The sequence below is a fragment of the Pectinophora gossypiella genome, chromosome 17 (genome assembly GCF_024362695.1).
Source record: "Pectinophora gossypiella chromosome 17, ilPecGoss1.1, whole genome shotgun sequence".
In the NCBI taxonomy this organism is placed as follows: domain Eukaryota; kingdom Metazoa; phylum Arthropoda; class Insecta; order Lepidoptera; family Gelechiidae; genus Pectinophora; species Pectinophora gossypiella.
In genome coordinates this window covers 9147734-9168913 of record NC_065420.1, presented here as the reverse complement: position 1 = coordinate 9168913, position 21180 = coordinate 9147734, and the positions used below count along the sequence as shown (strand labels likewise).

The window sequence follows — 21180 nt, the reverse complement described above, 5'->3', positions numbered from 1 at the left end:
AAAGGACAACATAATGTGGAAAGCCACATACACACAATCTGGTATTTCGTGTTATAAGAAGAGAATGTTTATTATAAAATGACTTCCAGTCGATTGCAGTCGCTTTTGTTAATTTTAGCTTAGGTAAGCGGACCCCGAAATAAAAAGGGGCACTTAATATAAGTAGATGATGACGAGGATTACTTTTAACTACTAATATACTTAATATAATTTTCCTAGGACACGAGATGAAAACTCTATGCCGACTAATCGAGTGAAATTGTTAGCCCACTCGGAAGAGATGCCTGGCAGAAGACACGAACCGGGGGTCGAATACCTTAAGATACCTTACTCCAGAGATGGCGATAAGTACGTCATCCAATCTGTAGATATAGTTTAAACAACAAAATAAATAAAGTATACGTATCTGGATTTTACATCTATTGGCAATATTACGATCAAATGAACTAGATGTTTTTAACAACCTACAATACTGAATTTTTCATTTCATTAACTAAAATCTTGACAAGTCCGAATACTTGAATATGCGAAATTAAATTTAAACTAAAAACCATAAGATATTAAAACTATCTTCAGTATTTATTATGTATTTAACAAGTTTTTATACTTTTTCTCATTTGTTGTAGCCTTTTCGCAGGCGACTATAAAACGGCAGATATTAAATCCATGAAAGATTCAAAACCTCGCCAGGAAACGGAATTTGTACGCCAACGTAGTGGCAAAGATAATAAGGAACTAGTTGCTAGAGCAAACTATCGGGAAGAATATGGAAGAGATAGAGACAGAAACAGAGATATCCCTAGCAAGAACAAGAAAGTATATGAGAGAAATGAACACAACCGATATAACGAACAGGGGCGAAATCGTGATTACTACGACGATAAGGCGCTAGATATGCCAGGACGTGGACAAGATATAGATTATGGAAGTCCGACAAGGAATAAAAAAGATTCACGTGGAGAAAATAATAAACAAACGCGTGGCACATCTATAAGACAAAAACCTATTGAAGATGATAGGAACCGAGATCGTGGACGACCTAAAAATGATAATATAGAAGATAAGTATTTCTTTGACTATGGTCGACCTTTCTCAGATAAGCAAGATGCTCGCATCGGTCGTGGCAAACCAATGGCAAAAGATCGTTTTCGTCTCGGTCGTGTTACTAAAACACGATACGATAGTAAAGAAGATGATCGACACGGTCGAGGTAAGCAAATGAAAAGTAAAGAATATTTTCGCCCAGCTGGTCATGGGCGTGTGACTGTAGGTCAGCAGGAAACTTGGCCCTCTGATCACGAGCGTTTGAATAAAGATGGAATCCATAAATCAGGCCGTGGTGGACGGGTAGATGATATGGATCAAAAACGTGAGCCTGATGACGGTAGACCGATAAAAGACACAGGCGGTGGATCTGGACGTAGCGGACGCATAGATGACATAGAAGAAAATCGCAAACCTGGTTACGGTAGACTGATAAAAGACACAAACGATCGACCTGGACGTAGCGAACGAATAGATGATATAGAAGAAAGACGTAAACCAGATCATGGTAGATCTATAAAAGGCACAGAAAATAGACCTGGGCGTAGCGGGCGAATAGATGACATAAATGAAAAACGGAAACCTGGTTATGGTAGACCGACAAAAAACAGAGACGACGGCCCTGGAATTAGCGGACGAATAGATGATAGAGATGAAAAACGGTATGAAAAACGTGGTCACGGTCGACCGATAAAAGACACAGACGAATTGCCTGGCCGTGGTGGACGTATAGAAGATATAGATGAAAAACGTAAACCTGGTCGTAGTAGACCTACACCAGGAATTGAAAGAATCCATAACGGTCGACCATATACATATATGGGAGAAAAACGTACAACAAGTCATGGTCGACCGTTTGCAGGGTCACACGGTAAAGATGGACCTGGCCGCGGTGGAATGATTTCTGACATGGAAGATAGACGAGAACCCGGTCACGGTAAACAAGTTGTAGATATTGATGAAGGGCGTGGACCTAGTCGTAATAAGCCAATTCATAAGAAAGGAGGTGGTGAATCGGGTCGCAATAGACCAACTGATAAAGAAATAGGACATATTAAACGCGGTTTTATTAAGAAAATCGCACGTGATCCCACTTACAACGAAGAAAAAAAGGGTTCAGTTGATAGTAAACACAAAACAACTAAAAAGCATGGCCACGTACATCACGATATAAAAGTAACAGCTAAAGCTAAACATAAAAAAGAAAAACATCATAGTCGATTTACAACAGGCATGCAGGACTACCAGATAGCTCATGACTATGCGACAGAAACTGAAGATTCTGAGGCAGAAAGTCAAGAAGTGGACAAACACAAGTTTAAAGATAGTATGTAAGTACGATTTTATACTATATTGGTTACTTAATAGGAAAGATGTCAAAATTCAGCAGATTGTTGCCAGAGTTTTTTACAGAAATTACAAAATATCTCACATCATACTCAAATCAAATATCTATTTACACATACTCGTGGAACTTAACAACCACGGTCCATCTCTAACTAAGCCAACCACAACGTGATTAATTTTCTAAACAGTGCAATACTTAAGTACTTACTGTTCTTCTCTAATTTATTTATTATGTCAATAATAAGTAATACTTAATTGTTATCATTACAGTTTAAGAAATTCCGAAAACAAAAAAGGCAAGTAAGTAAACTGCAAAAATAGTAAGTAATATAATCTTAATTTTGGAATTGTTTATTTTTGAATCTTTAAAAAATATACCATCTCTAACGAAATAAAGAAAATAAGAAGTACTTAAGTAAATTACTTAAGAAAGACTTTGTGTCGGCGCAAACAGGCTACTGACCACATCAACCAAACCAAACCAAAAAAATATCGACATCTGCAACTGTCGCATTGCTCCACTTCTTCCTTGCATACTTATCGTAACCGTGTGGCGATTTCCGACCAAACACTGGTAGCAGTCCCGCGATTCTGCCACTGTTATAAATGTAGACACAGGTGGCTGTTTTCATTGAAAGTCAAAAAGGGATCCTATAGTGCCGGAATAATTAAGTATTGTTTATTTATACTATAATACAATTTGCTTTTTGTATAGCGTTAACTATGTTTATGTTTAGGTCCGCAGTGCAGATAAAGCCACTTGGACCAAATGATCTACCGAATCTCAGCCCACACAGCGTAAGTAAAATGCAGCCATAATTATATAATTAGAAGTACATAAACAGAAAAAAACATACTCATAATTTATGTATCCTTTCAGATAGCTCGGCAATTAATTTGTATTGCAAAAAGAAACAATAATGCTTCCATAGTCCAAGAAAATATTGGTCGTACTACGGAATATCGTGACATAATAATGTGGAAAATGAAGGAAAAGAAATATTTCCGAAGTGGTGCTCACTTTAGAGCTAGTGATGATAAAAAGTATGCGGATGAGGGTCCAGAAAAAAAGATAATATTTATTGTACATGGTCTCAGTGTGATGGGTTGGAACAAACTTCCGTGCTTGAGACAAACAAAACAGTTTGAAACGTTAGTATCGTATTATGTGGAGAATTTGGACTCATTCGACATATTTTTAATACCAATGGCAAATCCTGACGGCGTAGCGGCAATTCAACAGGTTTTGTGCTTTTTTATTTAATATTCAGTTTCAGAAATGTGGATAAAGCCACAACTCGTTTTAAAATCTTAAGCCGTTGCACTTGATATTGTAGTCCCAATACGGATAATATGATGTAGTTACCCCTGTGATGATAGGTTGCCAGCTTTTGGTTTTGTACTGGAAGGGAGATTATCTTTTAGTCGATTTTAATGACATCATTGTCATGATAACCAGATGAATGCATTTTTGTTGTTCTTGAGCAATGAATATAGTTGACCCCAAGATTTGCTGCAATTCGTCGCATCGAGGTTATCTGGAGTAGCTTCCGTGCAAAAGTTGATCTGATGACAAGTTAAAAATTGGTATTTGTTTTAGAAATCTTACTGGAATAAGAATATGTCTCCACAAAAGGCTTGCCCGGGGGTGGCCCTAGACCGCAATTTCGACGTGGCTTGGAATGTAAGTCGCAGTGTGAATTCCTGCAACGGGCAGTATCCAGGACCAACGCCCTTCTCTGAGCTCGAGACCCAAGCTATCCGTGAGGTTTTCCATCATTATGGACACAAAATTGTTGGGTACTTCCACGTTCATAGTGGTACATTCGAAGGATCCAGTTTTAAGGTAAGTTGAATGCATTACTAAATTTGAGCATCTTTTAAATTGAAGATTTTATTATTACAAAATGTGCCAAAAATGATTATGGTAAACTGAATTATATTGAGCGCCATGGAAATTATACCTTTACAGAATTTTCCACAGTTTAAAAGAAATAGCTACTTGACTATAGACGATTATCAATCCTAATAGATCGAAGTAGTTTCTACTTATTATCAACATTGTATCATGGGTGCGCTACCGCGTTATAAACTTAATGGTGATTGTTATAAAATATGGCGATGTTGTTTATAATTTCTACCAGGCTTATCTATAAAGCTAAACTACCTATTCGTGTTCCTAGGGCGACGCAGTTCTATATCCTAAGGGATATACGGAATCGCAGTCAGATGATGATAAGTACATAGACCTGAGGGGCGAGATTGACGAAGCCCTGAGGAACGCGAGCTTCAAGGTTCTTTCTGTTACTGTGGATACTCTTTATAATTGGTACGGGTTGGTAGCTGGTACCAGCGTGGACTACGCGTCCTCGGTATGTGGTTTTTTTAGTAAATAAATATAACATAACAAATACTTTATTGCACAAACAGGAAAACACAAAACGAAAGAGAAATAGAAAGAATACAATAGGCGGCCTCATTGCTTAGTAGCAATCTCATCCAGTCAACCTTGAAGTATATAGTTGTATTATTAGTGGTTAGTAAATGAACATCTGAAAAAATTGATTTAGGGGTAAGTTCCTCCCCGCGTCCCGTATTGGACTTTTCAGTCATAAAAGACGTTGCTACAGGAACACTGTACAAATCATTTGATCAAGATGTAAAGGCCTGTGATAATGAGGGGTAAGTTGGTGGACAGCAATAGCTGTAGGTTGCCTAAAGCCGTGTACGTTTGCCAATCTATCCTAAGAGTTCACTTCCTACGGAATCCCATAATTTTCCTAGCGTTAATTATATACATTTTTATTACAAAACGATGTCTAAAAGATAATCTAGGTTTCAACTATAGTCTGTCCTACGAAAGAAGTCCCGCGGCGGCGGCACTACTGCCGCAGATTCTGCATTGAATTACAACTTGTCAAAAATCAAATCAAATCAATTTATTGCGAGAACACATAGAATAAAAAAAGTTGGTAAATAAAAATAAATAAAATAAAAAGAGTTTTATTTCTGTAAATCTATAACAAACAAGTTACAGGGGCTTCCCTAAAAGTAATCGGATGACACTTGTGATGGGAATGCCAAAACAGAACAAAAAAAAAAAAAAACAAAACACTGTACTGTCTGATTTCTTTGTGTGTTTCTTTCTGTGTTCTATTGTGTACAAATAAATAAATAAAATCCGTCGACTTCTTTCGTGGCGCGGATTATTATTTTAAACTAGTTTATCTTAGGCATCGCTTTGTAATAACACAAATAAAATCTTACAAGGATATTACGTTCAAAGTTATATCTTGTGTACAGGTGTATGGAATCCCTTACGCATTGGAGTTGGTAATGCAGCTGTATGACAACAACGTCATGAACCCGCCTGATAAACGTGAACAGAATTTGGCACTGACAGAGGTTTGGCAGATGGTCCTTGACGTTATATTCGACCATATCTACAGGACCACTGTTAAAAACAACGAAAATGATTAAAATTATGTTTTATATAGAAAAAACATTGTTTTTATTACTTCACTACCACCAACCCGCAGTAGATCAGGGGGGTTAAAATGGCCACTTCGAAGCAATTCATCTAAGAAAGCAATATTGCTATTTGACATTTGTTTGCATTGCGCACTTACTTCTATATCGACGGTAAAAAGCAATCCTGCTGTAACCCACAAAATGCAAAATGTTCACCAGAGCCCAAAAACTTTTGAAAAATTTGAAAAAAAATCATATCTCCTAAACTATTACGCCTATAAATATGATTTTTAGAACCAAAATGTATTTTTTGATTATCTATCAAGTCAAATACCTAAAACTTACTAGAAGTTAATTTAAGCCTATGTTTGTGTGGGTTACAGCAATCGCACTTTTTTTTCTGTTACACAAAGTTGCTGTAAATGAAGCAGGTAAATGTATGGGCCACTCAAAATCAAGTACTTTATTTATACGCAAAATTGCTGTAATTCACTTATAATAACTATTCCTATATAGCAATTTTGATGTAAATGTCATAAGTCTGTGTTAGCTGGTGCACTTAATTGTCTTAACTAACAGAAGTTGTGAAATGATAATAAAATTAAAATGATGTAAGTATGGAATGACATTTATATGAAGTCATTTTAAAATGTTAAAGAACATAAACCCACTAATAAATAGCTAAATTATGAAATTAAAAATTACCATCTTGTATACACCTAAGCAACAATAGTGTACTCCGACCGCTTAAAGCACGGGAAATACTACCTGTAGCGTGCTATACTATTTAACAGGTAAATTGTGAGATCAAAAACATTATACACTACTCCTACCTAGGTATCTATTGAAGAAAATACTTTTGTAGATTTGCCGCAAAAGGCATTATTTACTTGGCTAGAAAAATAGGGGGCGCTGAGGGCTCGTACCCGGTACAAAATATAAGACAACAGGCCTGAGGGTGCCCAGTTAGGCAGATTAGCCGCTGTACTTAAAGCTTTGAAGGTACTCGGAAGCTAACCTTTTTCTGCCGCTACCCACTCTGCGACCTGAGGCGTGAAGTAGGAGGTGTATTTTAAAGTACTCCCTTGCGCGGTGACAAACGATACCACCGTTACCGCTCCTAAACCGGCGAGTCTCACCGGGAAGGGGGTGGTAGCTAGTGCTCTGTGGGACGGCCCGCTAAGCTTCGTACCGGTACAGTCCTGCCATGCCTAGGAGCTAGGACGTTAAGGTCGAAGCATGGCTCTCCCAATGGCAGGCGTGACAAAGGAACGAACGCGCACATTTGTTCGCTCACGCATCCCTATGGCGCCAGCCGTTGCCTCGAGCCGCAACTTGCCGCACAACAAATACGACGTCCACGCCATACTTCGCTGGCGGAGATCTTCGGCCATCCCCTTTTCCACTGCCCCTACCCCAACTCCCTAGAGCAGAACATGTCGGGAATAAGAGGATAACAACACCGCCAGAACGGTAGTCAACGCACCAAAAACTATACCGATCTCCAGTTTCTCCATGCCCTCTTTGGACATGGACCGCGTTCATACGCGGCGGTTTACACTACCCCTGGCTCACCCCCACATGCGCCTCCATATCCATCCCTGCGGATGACGCCCACGCCTGCGCCCGCTCTCGCTCCGGTGAGTTTGCAACCACTGCTCGCATTTGCGAGCAAGAAGGTTCCGCCCACAGTGGTGGATCATCTGCCCAATTAGATGCACCACTTCCGACAGGTGTGGGATAAGTTAGGCCATATTCGCGCATCCGTACGGCAAAAGAGTACGCTTCCTGGCGAAAACCGATGAGGAGTTCAGGCTTTACCAGCGTTACGTCACCAACCTGGAGAAAGACACTGGACTCTTTTGGTTCACGTACACACCCCCGATGGAACATTCGCTGAAACTGGCGACCCGCGAATTACCGGAGGATACCGACATCGCAAAACTCGAGGAGGAGCTGAAGAACTGAGGCTACGAACAGGAGTATATCCGGTCCATCCAGGCCCGCACAGGCAAGCCTGGTTGCATCTTCTTCGTGGAGATCCGGCAAACACTGGGGTTCCAAAAGATCTACGAAACCTCCGAACTCCTATATGCATGCCCGGTATAAAAGTCAAAGCATAGAGAAGACCCAAGCGCCACAGTGCCACCACTGCCAATAATTCCGGCACAGCAGCCACAACTGTCATCGTCCCATAGCCTGCGTGCGATGCGGTAAGAGCCATGCGGCGAAAGACTGCATGCCTTCCCGTGAGGAACCGGCTACCTGTTGCAACTGCAGCGGACTTCACCCGGCTAACAGCTCATCCTGCCCGGTAAAGATGCGCGAGATGGCAACACGAATGGAGGGCACTACGCCATCAACGAGTGCAAGAGCCTCGAAACCCACAGCAGCAGCTACCGTCGCGAAGCATCCCAGCGAACTGGCACATGGCAGCGGCAACCGTCCAGATGGGCATAAACCGACCTGTGTCGAAACACTCACGCGAGAAGGCAAAACCTGCCCTGTCTGCCTGATTCCGAACCACCACGACTAACACCAACCGCAACAACAACAGTGGTCGCCGCCCCTCCATAGGAGAAGAAGACCAAGCGGAGACATTACTTCCTACAGTGAATAAGCTGGAGATGCTGGAGCAGACTATCCAGCTACTCTACGATAACCTGGACGCCAACCGAAGCAAGATAGACCCGGTGCCTATTATAGTGAGAGGCTTAACCTCACTACTAATCCAGTTCAGTGGTGGTATTGACCATCTCCATTGGACTGCCAACGACTGAAATAAGGCTGTCCACATCTACTACTCTTCGCTGAATAGTTAGTATTGTGGTCACCTTCGAGGGTGAGTGACGTTACCAAGTGGTAGTTAACAGTCGTCGCCCCAAAGCGTCCACCTTCTTCAGACCGAGCAATATGACGGAGCAGCCCTCCAACACCGGACTCGACCATCGCCACAAGCTGACGTGCGCTCCCCCAACGGGTAACCACCCGGTGGGCTCGACCTCGCTAGTGGCAGAAATAAGGATTAGACCAACTCCAAATGGACAATCCCGTGACCCACTCGTATAAGTAATAATAAATAGTTAAAAAAATGACTCCATATTGGTAGCGAAATATAGTTACAGCAAATATGTCACTCCTTCCCGACTGTCGCGGAGTAAGTGAGCGACGCGGTAACCCGCGGTCATATACGCGCGAGCGCGTATTATAATGGCGGTAAATGCGCATGACCAGTAAATAACGATGTTTTTAAATTGGCGTAAGTTGTCATTGTCTGTAATATCATACTTGTTTAAAATGTAGTAAACAACGCCGATCACCAGATTATTGTCTTATAAATGTAGCAAACACAGTACGTTACTTAAATGTGTTATGCAATTATGCAGTAACCCGCACTGTTCACCATTAAATAGTGCTGTAACTACAAAGATCAAATTATTTGCAAAAGCAAAATTGGTGTAAAAGACATATCACAGAAAAATGCCGTTTTTAATGCTATTTACAGCAAATATTCAGTTGTCTTTTTGGAAAAATAAGCAAAATCCCAATGCTGTACAGAAATTTCTAGAGGTCGTAGAGCCATGGGAATAGGACCATTCGACGCAGATTTTTTTTCTGATTCCGAATCAAAAATAAAAAAATTTTGGCCAAGGTGTGGTTTACAGCAGGATTGCTTTTTACCGTCGATATGCGCAAATGTCAAATTGCAATATTGCGTTCTTAGATGAATTGCTTCGATATGGTAATTTTAACCCCCCAGCGCGGTGGAGTATGTTCCATTCCCCCTCCAGTAGACTGAGGGGAGCCCCGTGCCTAGCAGTGGGACGTATATAGGCTGTTTATGTCATGTTTATTAATTGGTTGCTTTTACTACGGTGGTATATAATGGGGGCTGTAATTTTATCTACTCCCACAGAGTCCCACTACTTTCTGCCTGCTGATTTTTCACTCTTGGAAGCAGTCCGTTGGTAGTTTACTAGGTATGTGCTCTATTGCAGGATACATCGACACTGCCACCACATGATTAAGGTTACGTAATCAGATCTATTAAAAGTAGAAATTAAGAGGGGTTGAGGGCATTTTGACCGGGTGGGCTTCCCGAAAAATATGTTAATTAAGTAGGTAAGTACATGATAATGTATGAAGAAAAAAATTGTACCTGAGGAAAACAACCTACTATTATCGGAATTAAGTTAATGTATTTATTTATTTATTTACTTTTATAATTTTACATGACAATTTAAAACCATAGTCTTATAATAAAATACAAGTTACAAAAATATGCAAATACATAATATAATGCACAGAAATTACGACAATTGGCTCCAAAACTGTATATGTATGTACTTTTTTATAAGTTTTGTCAATTTATTAAAAGTTTGCCATCTACTCTGTACTCAAATCGACATTTATATTATACGGATATCGCACGAATTAAATCGCGTCATGAGAAAGCTCGCTAATATGATGGAAACTATAAACACATTAGTTTAGGTGTACCTTACAAGTTCAGATCTTTGGCTGGTATTTATTGTATTTAGAAAGTCTGCAATGGACATCGCACTCTTGTATTGTTATTGTGTTCTAATGCGCTTGCCTGCAAATATGTCAGGTTCGACTAGTTTTGCATACAAAACAAGTTATAAAGCGAGAATAAAGAAAGTAAATGTCCCGTTTTGATACCTACTTGCGTTTACGAACCATCCTTATTCAAGAATTTGGGCTAATATAACATAACGGGTAACATTATCCATAAGAGGACAAAGAGACAAAAGCGAACGAATAATATGTGAAAAGAATGCCATAATATATAAAACGAGAATCCTTTAACATCAATATACCGTTTGTTCTTAATGCTATATTGTTGTGATGTGATGTAGTGTTGCCTTTGTGTAGTGTAAACAAGTGTGATTGTAGCTTGTCTGTTCGGTGATAGAATTGAAAGTCGCAGGCTCCAGAAAGTTATGACACGAAATTCCCTATAAAGGACACAATACCAAGTAAGTACCCACATAAGAAATGCATATTGTCAACAAAACAGTATAATCGTATCAATATTACGGACTCCACAAGGCAAAACCTAATAATAATAATAATAATTGGTGGTTGGTGTCACACAACATTTAGAGTAAATTGTCTTAAGGGGCCTCTACATGTTGGCTTCGGCCCCCCGCACGCCTTCCGAAAGTTCGGGACTCCATAAGCCCGAGATATGGAAACGGCATAAATAATAATAACAACACTTTATTGCACACAAATTTACAAAACATTTACAGGATAGACTTATTCTAAGGTGGGCAAAGGCGGCATTATCGCTAAGAGCCCAATTTGACATCCAGAGATGGTTTAGTCCTAGCGTCAAGTACGCAACTGCTAGATGATTGTTCTTCTATTATACCGCACCGTTTTAACACTTTCAACGTATCTACGCCAGCCATCAAGTCAAGCAACTGCTCGGTAACATGTTTTCTATAACAGATCTATTGAACTCGTTTATTATTTGTGAGATGACAATACCGAGGTCCGTTATGTCGCGTGGGCGACTGCGCACTACGGTTCATTAGGGTTCATTAAACCTGATCTCGAATCAATTAGCCGGCAGGACTTGTTTTCTATATGTCACATGAACACACGTCGTATGTGGGGCAAATACGTTGGACAGAAAATCGAATGATATGCTCCGGTTGGTCGCTATAATCGGGATTTAGTCACAGTCGGGGAAAGTTCCAGAAATAAATTAAAAGTGAGATTTAAATTTTATTGGATGGAATCGATTTAAGTGTAGGATGTTTATTTATTTTTAAATAAAAAAAACAACCTACTTCAATTTCTCGGTAAGCTTATAACACCTACCTATGTTTTGTGTTAGATTGGTATAGCAATTTATTTTTTTATATCCTCTTTCACTGTTCTGTCTCCTTAAACTAGGTATTTAATGTCACCAAAGCAAAATTCCTGAATTTGTAAAAAAATCTGATCATCGAAACACAAATATTAACACGCGAATCGCATTTCCGATTGTCGTTCATATTTCCAACTGACCACAATTAATTAGCCTCAATAAGAAACGCCCTTGAAAGTGCTCATTAAAGGCAAGTTTTGTGGTAATTTACGACCGTCCTTGTAATTAGGGTGAACGTGTACCGTTACGCTTGTAAAGATTTCCTCGTGTCCCGGTTGCGCAGACGCTGGTGTTGCTAGCGCATGAGTGTTCCTACTAAACCTCCCCAATTCACATAACTACCTAACATATTATACAACTTTTATATGTCCTATTCCGTTCCGTTTATGTCCGTTGGTCCCGGACTACTAGCCCAAATACCTCCACCAACCCGCAGTGGAGCAATGTGGTGGAGTATGCTCCATACCCCCTCCGGTTGATTGAGGGGAGGCCTGTGCCCAGCAGTGGGCCGCGTATAGAATGTATGTATATGTCCTATTGCTGTGCACAGGACTACCCTTATGGGTTGGAGAGCGTATGGAGCATACGGTATGCTGCATACCACAATGTAAAACTGCGGATTGGTGGAGTTAATTATCATAATCATAATTATCACACGTACTTAATACTCATATATTATGCTGGTTCACTTATGATTGTTGATAAACACAATTTCTCATTCACATTTTCTCAAGTCTGCTGGAAGGATAAATCTTATGCACATAATCCGTAACTAGGTAGGTACTGAACTTGCTTTTATCAGTCTTTAGATAAAAGAGAAGTATGGAATATGTGATGCCTATGAGACAGTTGGGTAGGCATTTTTTATGTGTAAATAAAATCAACTATACAGACAAGAACAGATAGTTTTGAAAAGAAAGTTGGCAATACCGCGCAGGCTTGCGCGCAGGCCGCGCATTGGGCCGCCAGTGAGCGCGCATCACCGGCCCAACTTGCGCGTACAAAACGTGCGCAAAACACGTGCGCGTAAACGAACATTCGAAAACTCATTAATTTTAATTATTAATAAAACAGCGATTAATTGTTCATAATAATTGCAGTGATAGCTATAATTTGAAAAGTGCGAGTGATGGCGCGTTTCCTGATTGTGTTAGGTAAGTTGGTTAATAATTATAGCTAGCTATTTATGGGTAAAAAATTTCCAAAGGTTGCCTGGAAGAGATTTCTACTTAGCAATAACGCAGTCTATTGCTCTTAGTTCTCTTTTGTTTCTGTATCTTGTATTTTGGTGCGCGCAATAAAAATATTTGTTATGTTATGTTATGTAAATACGAATAGGTAGGTACGTAATTGAATTATGTTACGATAATTGATTAAGTTGCAAAAAACTTCATTCATAGGATAAACGTTAGGATTGGTGGCCGGTTAATGCAATGGGACTTAACATAACTGGAGAGGAGGGCGTGTATTGTGTATACTTTCCTGCTCTGCCTACCCCTTTGGGGATATATATGCCTGATGCTATATTGGAACTGTATCTATAAGAATACATAAACATAAATAGCCTTTATAGGTACGCCCCATTTATGGGTACAGGCCTCCTCTCAATCAAGCGAATAAAAAATCAACTCTGTAGAAAATTAAAAAATAAATAAAGTTTTGTGTAAAAAAATAGTTGCCATGGTAATTAAGGTAGATATGGCAACGGATACGGTAAGGTAGGCACGTTAAGCCGTTGGTCCCGGTTACTATTTACTGATGTAAGTGAGTAATCGTTACATGAGCCATGTCAGGGGCCTTTGGCGGCTCAATCATAACCCTGACACCAGGGTTGATGAGGCAGGTAGCCCACCTCACAACCCACACGATAAGAAGAGGAGAAGATTAAGGTAGTTTCTATTTTATACTGGTCTGATATCTATCAAGTTAATAATCAATAAATAATGCGCATACCTAATACACGCACGACACGACAAATGCAATCCGTTGCAGTTAATTCGACAATGCGCACTCTCACGCCACATTACTTCGATACAAAATAATTTTATAGTTTTCAAATCTCGGATACTTTTTGTTCCTAGCACAATTTTATACATTAGATAACTGAGGACCATGATAATCCTTATACCTATAACTTACGTAGATAATGAAAATGCCAGAAAAAAGATATAAAAAACGGTTTTTATATTTCTAAATCTACAAAATATAAAGTCCGTTGGTCCCTGTTACTGCTTACTGATGTAAGTTAGTAGTCGTTACATGAGCCATGTCAGGGGCCTTTGGCGGCTCAATAGTAACCCTGACACCACGGTTGATGGGGTAATCCACCTCACAACCCATACGATAGAAGAAGAAGAATATAAATCCTGAGAAAGATTACATTTATGATGAACCGTACAGCCGAGGGGCGTTAAAATGGCCACATAGAAGCAATTCGTCTAAAAAAGCAATCTGTATTGCTATTTGACACTTGTTGAGATTGCGTTCTTACTTCAAATATGCACAACGTCAAAATGCATTATTACTTTTTAGCTAAATTGCTTCAATCTGGCCTTTTTAGATCCAAAGCTCATTGATTAGTGGGCCGAGGACCGAGTTCAGCTGAGTGTAGAAAACATTTACAAATTACTTTTTTAGAAAAGAAAAAAAGTATATTATACCTAATTAGATGTTATTAATTTTCATTGAGTAGGTATTATTTTCTTTAGCCTCAGATAAGTAGGTAAAATAGGTATACATTACAGCAAAATATAGTTTTCTACAGCAATTCTCTTAATTTGGAGGCAGTCTTACAAATGTAATTTGAATTTATCTCCGTCTATTGGCGTCTGCGCCTGGATCAAAGTTGTCTACTTTCACTCCGCTTTAATTTCCCTCCTTGCCAGTGCAGCTTATTGCCAGAGAAAAAACATTCGCGTTTAGGGCTACTTCGAGCGAATATTGAAATAAAGAATGAAACGTAAACATATCTACAAGAAATAATTTATAAGCCGGGCAGGGCAGAGCCATACCTTCCTAAGTAGTATAAAACAGAACGTCTAATTCAGTACAATTAGTTAACTATAATATCTTAAATGATACTTATGTTACGTCATCTGACTGCTATTGGCACGTCTAGTGAATCGTGGGAGAAGCTTGCCACTCAGAGATCGGACTGGCGATCTGCTGTCGAATCGGGATTAAAAAACTTTGAACGAACCCGTCTTGATGATCTTGACGCCAAACGCCAGATCCGAAAAACTCGACCCAAGCCCTCCTACCACTACACTTATAACTCAAATGGGACTCTCTATTGTGCTTCTTGCAACAGGACTTTCAAAACTAAATTTGGTTTTGCTAGTCACGCCCGCGCCCATGCAAGAGCCCAGGCTAACACTAGCTAAGGGTGTCGCCGTCGACGGATACGTCTGGGAGGACATCATCATCATCATCATCATCATCATGTAGTTACATACTATGATAGTATACAAATAGAGAATAATTAATATATAGATAAAGATTTACATTAGCTTCAAATATCTGTCAAAGTGCAAAAGCCAGTGCTGTGCCGTTCATTAGCATACTGACGTAGGTATCGGTCGAAAGCCGACTGATTCTATTCTATTCTAACATTAGTCATAAGACATTGTGGATCACCAGCCCGCTACCACGTTAATGCCATGAATGTTTATGCCGTGGCATGATATAGCAGCATAACATTACATGTTTTTTGTGTTTATGTTAAGAGGTTTTATACATTTAAAAACCAACCAGTTAAGTAATCTTCTTCTTATCGTGTGGGGAGTGAGGTGGCATACCACACTCATCAACCCTGGTGTCAGGGTTATGATTGAGCAGTCAAAGGCACTTACATCAGTAAATAGTTACCAGGACCAACGGTTTAACGTGCCTTCCGAAGCACGGATCATCTTACTTTCGGACAATCAGGTGATCAGCCTGTAATGTCCTAACCAAACTAGGGATCACAAAAGTGATTTTTGTGGTATGTCCCCACCGGAATTCGAACCCGGGGCCTCCGGATCGTGATTTCAATGCTCAACCGCTGGACCACAGAGGTCGGTAGTTAAGTAATTAAAAGTCATTATACACAAGTACATAGAAGTATATTATGACAGTCAAGTATTTATTGTATATAGAACCCTTAGCCGCACCAAGCGTACTTACCATACTTCTATTAAATTAAAATGATCGGGGATTCAGGCGTCAAAGGGCGGCCTAATGACATCAATTGCTGCGAAATTGGCCTACCAGAAGCCGGATTGGTTCCCTAGCAGCTCAATTACTTGAGGGAAGAGAAACACGATAAATGTCGTTACAAATTAAAGAATCGTTCCACGCAAATAAAACGTTCTGGAGACGTGACCAACTCAAATTGGAAGGGAGGTATAGTTGTATTGTAAACAACGAGGGCGAAGAAATAGGTTGCTGGTGCGACCATGCTATTATTGGACAATGAAGAAAAGACTCTTATGTCATCAGTGCTAGGAACAAATTTCTTCCAAGCATATTTTAGCCGGGCCTTAAACCGTCACGCAGGCCGAGTGCGGATTGATGGTTATTAACGACTGCTAATGCAGCCGGGACCAACGGTTTAACGTGCCTTCTGAAGCACGGAGGAGCTCGAGACGAAAACTTTTTTTTAGGCCCGATCTCCCTATCCATCCATAGGAAAGGCCCGTACCCTAGCAGTGGGGACGTTAATGGGCTGATGATGATGATGATATTTTAGCCGACACAATATGTCGTTCCTTTCAGAGCGTCATGGACGATCTGATGCTTGGTGACCTTTCAAAATTTATAGAAATTGTGCAGGCGAAAGAAAATGATAAATTGATATATCAAACTGTAGCGCTTAATTAATTTTATGCACATATTTTTTACAAAATAGGAAGTGGTACTAAATATTTAAAATTGTTGAACTTTAAAAATAAGTCGAAATGATATTTGCATGGTATTGTGTTTTATCAATGTATTTAGGTACCGTGTAAGACATCGAAGAAACTGCTATCATAGAGTTTGACCTTAATGTAATATTGGAATGTCTTTTGCAGGTATCTTTGGGCTATTAAGAGGCTGTATTGCGGACCGATATGACAAGTAAGTCGGTTTGAAAAACGCTGAAAGCAAATATACCTAAAAGGTATCTATTTTTTAACACTACAATTTTATTTTTTATTTTTATTTCCAGTCACACTCTTCTCCGTTTGTATCCCCAAAATGAGGCGCAGATGACGTCAATTCTAAAGTTCAATGACCCCGAAGGAGTGGAGGTATTGAAACGCAGTCGAGGAGTGAATGATAGTATGGACGTACTTGTTCCTCCAGACAAACTTCACCTCCTAAAGGATTTCGCACTGACGCACTTATTACGACTAGAAGTGAAGGAAAGAAATTATGGGAGGTAAGATTGATTAATATATAGATAAAGATTTACATTAGCATCAAATATCTGTCAAAGTGCAAAAGCCAGTGCTGTGTCGTTCATTAGCATACTGATGTAGGTATCGGTCGAAAGCCGACTGATTCTATTCTATTCTAACATTAGTCAGAAGAATTGTGGATTACCAGCCCGCTACCACGTTAATGCCATGAATGTTTATGCCGTGGCATGATATAGCAGCATAACATTACATGTTTTTTGTGTTTATCATTCAAATTAAAAAAATATTTTTATTCAGTAGGCAACACAGTTACACTTTGAATCGTCAAGTTGTACATACCTAACGAACGTTTCACACGCCTACTAGACAATCTTTAAAAAAACATAAAATGTTATTATAAAATTCAGTAATTTGAAAATTTGATGTATCACTACATAGTTATTTCTTTGAATTACTGTTTAGTTTTGGTTTTTTTCTCCAATTCACGCGCAACGTGATGAACTCACAATTAGGGCAGGAGGCCCTATTTATATAATTTATGTTCTATGGAACAGTTTAACTATATGAGAGCCCTCAACGCTCTCCATTTGTCCGGCCAAGAAGTTAATGCCATTTGAAAAGACATACGATAAGTTATGTCAAAAAACATAATTATATACGTATGTGGGTTGTGCTTCACAACGAAATAAATCCAGCTATGTAGAGAAAGTTCTCCGTGACAAATTTACAAAAAAAAATGACAGGGCAGTTGCATGTTTTGTCAAAACTTGGAAACCCACTATTTTATTTAAAGTCTAGAAGAAATATATTATTTGACTATTTCAGGAAGTTCGTGGATCTAGAGCGGACCCCTCGGAGAAGAACAATGAACTCGAATCCAGCGTTTAATTACCACTCACATGCTACTGTAAGTATACAAATGATCATAGCCTTTATAGGAGCACACTGTCACAGACCATAGAGTACTAGAAACACAGATGTATGCGTGTCTAGTATATTATGATCTGTGTCCTTCTTTTGTGTTAAGATCAGCTTGTTTTTTGTGCTGGGTGAGAGACTGAGAAAATATACTCTCCGAGGCAAATTTACGTCAATAAAAATGACGTCAATAAATGACGTCAAAAAAAAATTGGTGAAATAAAGGCAACGGGCTGATACTCATTCCGATATAGCTCATCATAACTTATACCAAGAGTGGTTGCAAAGAATGGCATGTACTAGGTACGTATAATTATGTAGATAGTTTATGTGTGACTACCCTATGATTTTACGTAACAACCTAGAACATATGGTCGCTAGAAACCACCTTGTAACCACTTTCGCTTTTGTCTTTGTTCTTTGTACAAGTACCTAACCAGCCCATCTAGGCAATTTACACACTAGATTTTGAACTAAACACACTAGATTCCAAAATTGAGTGTTAGGTATATCTGAAAAAAGATTCAAAAGAGAAGATTGTTAACTCTATTACCCCTATTATTAATTGAACTGTTTATTAGACGTCTTTTATTTAATAACCTTTTTAAGTAACATAATTATATTCACTAATGAACTTAGCAGTTACTTTTGGTTTTTTTTTTATAACTCTGCATGCATGTTGTCTGTGAGCAGGAATTGGGGCCAATATTTCGTCGAAAATTAAATTAAGTTAGGTGGTTTTGCTAGTGCATGCTAAATTGTATTTTAGACCCATATTTGAAATAACCCCAAAAAACGAAAATTTCTAAATGTTAAAGGCAAAGTTATCGCCCGGCAACGAATGGCGTCTGATGCAAATTCATACGAATATTATAAATGCGAAAGAAACTCTGTCTAAAACCTTTTTACACTTAAACCGCTGAACTGAATTAGATGAAATTTAATACTTGTAATGTAAATAGTTTGAGACCGAAGGAAGAACACAGGATGGGCTTTATCCTGGATATCACCCCATAGAAAATGAAAAGGGAGGCGGAAAAATACTTCATACGAGTAGAAATCTAGTCATAAAAACTTAATTAATTCAAATACAATTTTGTTTTCTCAGATACAAGACATAATTCTGGGCCTAGCTAAGCAGTATCCAAAGGAGATCCGTATTCAAGAGGTGGGCAGCAGCTATCAGGGTCGGAAGATGAGGCTGGTCAAGATATCCAGCAATCACGAAGCTGGCAACCCCATCATATTTATTGACGCAGGTAATACCTATTATAAGTAATATATTATTTTTATTATTGTCATCTCCACTTACTGCCACCAGTTTTATGTTAATAAGTTCTATATTAACGTTACTGCGATTAGTTTTTTTTTTAAATGAAGCCATCTGACACAGCCATGTATGATATTCGTATGTTTTGTGAGCAATAGCGTTAATCTATTATTTGTATGACGGCAGGCATCCACGCTCGAGAATGGGTGGCGCCTGCGATGGCGATATATTTAATCCACCGGTTTGTGACCGATCCATCTGCACGGAGTGAGCTGAATGGGGTGGACTGGTACATCCTGCCGTGCGCTAATCCCGATGGCTACGAATACACCAGGGCCAGTTCTGCGGTGAGTAGTAAAATACTTTCAGAAGTACCCTTATTTATACCGTAGATAATGTGGGGAAGACCGGAATACAAATTTCACCGAAAGATCGAAAGGGTTGAAATTTTAAAATATAGACTATTAAAATAAACTATTCTTATTATAAAAGAGGAGGCAATCTTCCATCAGGATATTTCCTCTGTCAGAGAATTTCCCCGGTAGTCCAGAGGGGTAACACGACGCAGCGACCATCATGGGCACGTTTGGTCAGGGCTCACTTCGCGGTGAGCTGTTTGATTACCTAGGTTATGTATATTTATATTGTCACTAGTATTAACACAGACTTATCATGCCATAAGTGTACATTTTGTCCTCTATTCAGACACCTAATTCATTCCAAAAAACTGTTTCTGCAAACACAACAACATACAACACACACAACGACAATCAGTCTTCGCATGATACTGAAAAGAACACTATTATTATTATTTTATTATTAGGCCTTTAGCTCAATAATATTATTCACCTCATAACCCACACGATAGAAGAAGAAGATTATTAGGTCACCTTGACCATTATAGACGGCGGATATTATGTTAGAATAATAAAAAGGAGGAAGCGAAGCGTGCGAATTGACATCTATCTAATACCATCGTCCCCGCATCGATCGAGATTACAACTTACCTAAGAACCCTGTTTAGTTTCATTGTTAAATATATGATATTTTTTACAGAATCGAATGTGGAGGAAGACTATGTCAGCCATGGAGGGGGGATGCTTCGGTGTCGATGGCAACAGAAATTATGGATTTAAATGGGGTGTGAGCGGAGTGTCCCACAATCCGTGCGATAAGGAAACTTACGCTGGTCCCAGACCGTTTTCAGAACCAGAAACTATAATTGTTAAGAGAATCATGTTGGAATACAGAGACAGGATAAAGTTGTACCTTTCTTTGCACTCTTATGGCCAATATCTCGTGTATCCGTGGGGGTATACTAGGGACCGGCTGCCCAAGCGGTGGAGGAAGTTAGACAGGCTTGCGAAGATTGTGTCTAAGGCGGTCGCGGATGCTGGTGGACTGCCGTTCAAAGTGCTGAGTGCTGGCAAGTGGTACGAGGCAGCTGGAGGCAGTGACGACTTCGCATTCGGTGGAATGGGCATACCGTACTCATACACCATGGAGCTCACCGATGGCTATGAATTTATTTACCCCGAAGAAGAGCTCAAGAAGACCTTGCCGACACTGTACGATGGGTTCCGAGCTTTTGCTACCGAGATCAGAAGAGAATACGGTAAAGGCCCACTCAGGGCAAAAAGGGACTCAGAATCTGATGAAGCAGACAAAGAAGAAAATGACAAGTCTGAACATTAACATTGTTAAGGAATCTACAACGATAACTTTTTAGTTTTATGTGAAATAAAAAATCCAAACGATAAACTTGTTTTATTTTGCCAATACTGTTACAAGTTATGATTATTTTTCATATTTTTTTACGACTTTTATTATTATTTGGTTTATTCTTA

General features: G+C 39.3%; 1 protein-coding gene across 1 annotated transcript; it reads left to right on the top strand.

The window, feature by feature from the left end:
* Positions 1–12719: 12719 nt before the first annotated feature.
* Positions 12720–21094, top strand: LOC126374683 (carboxypeptidase B-like). The gene is made up of 7 exons (XM_050021399.1): positions 12720–12918; positions 16816–16861; positions 16953–17165; positions 17971–18052; positions 19172–19322; positions 19520–19680; positions 20390–21094. Exons 1-7 carry the CDS (start codon positions 12894–12896, stop codon positions 21026–21028), a joined length of 1317 nt encoding a protein of 438 aa, XP_049877356.1. The 5' UTR covers positions 12720–12893; the 3' UTR covers positions 21029–21094.
* The last annotated feature ends 86 nt before the right edge of the window (positions 21095–21180 follow it).

Bases quoted from the DNA above. Each gene is read 5' to 3' on its own strand.
- LOC126374683 (XM_050021399.1), top strand. From the start codon at position 12,894: ATGGCGCGTTTCCTGATTGTGTTAG. The intron at 12,919-16,815 runs GTAAGTTGGTTA...TGTCTTTTGCAG, and splicing joins GCGTTTCCTGATTGTGTTAG to GTATCTTTGGGCTATTAAGA. The intron at 17,166-17,970 runs GTAAGATTGATT...TGACTATTTCAG, and splicing joins AAGGAAAGAAATTATGGGAG to GAAGTTCGTGGATCTAGAGC.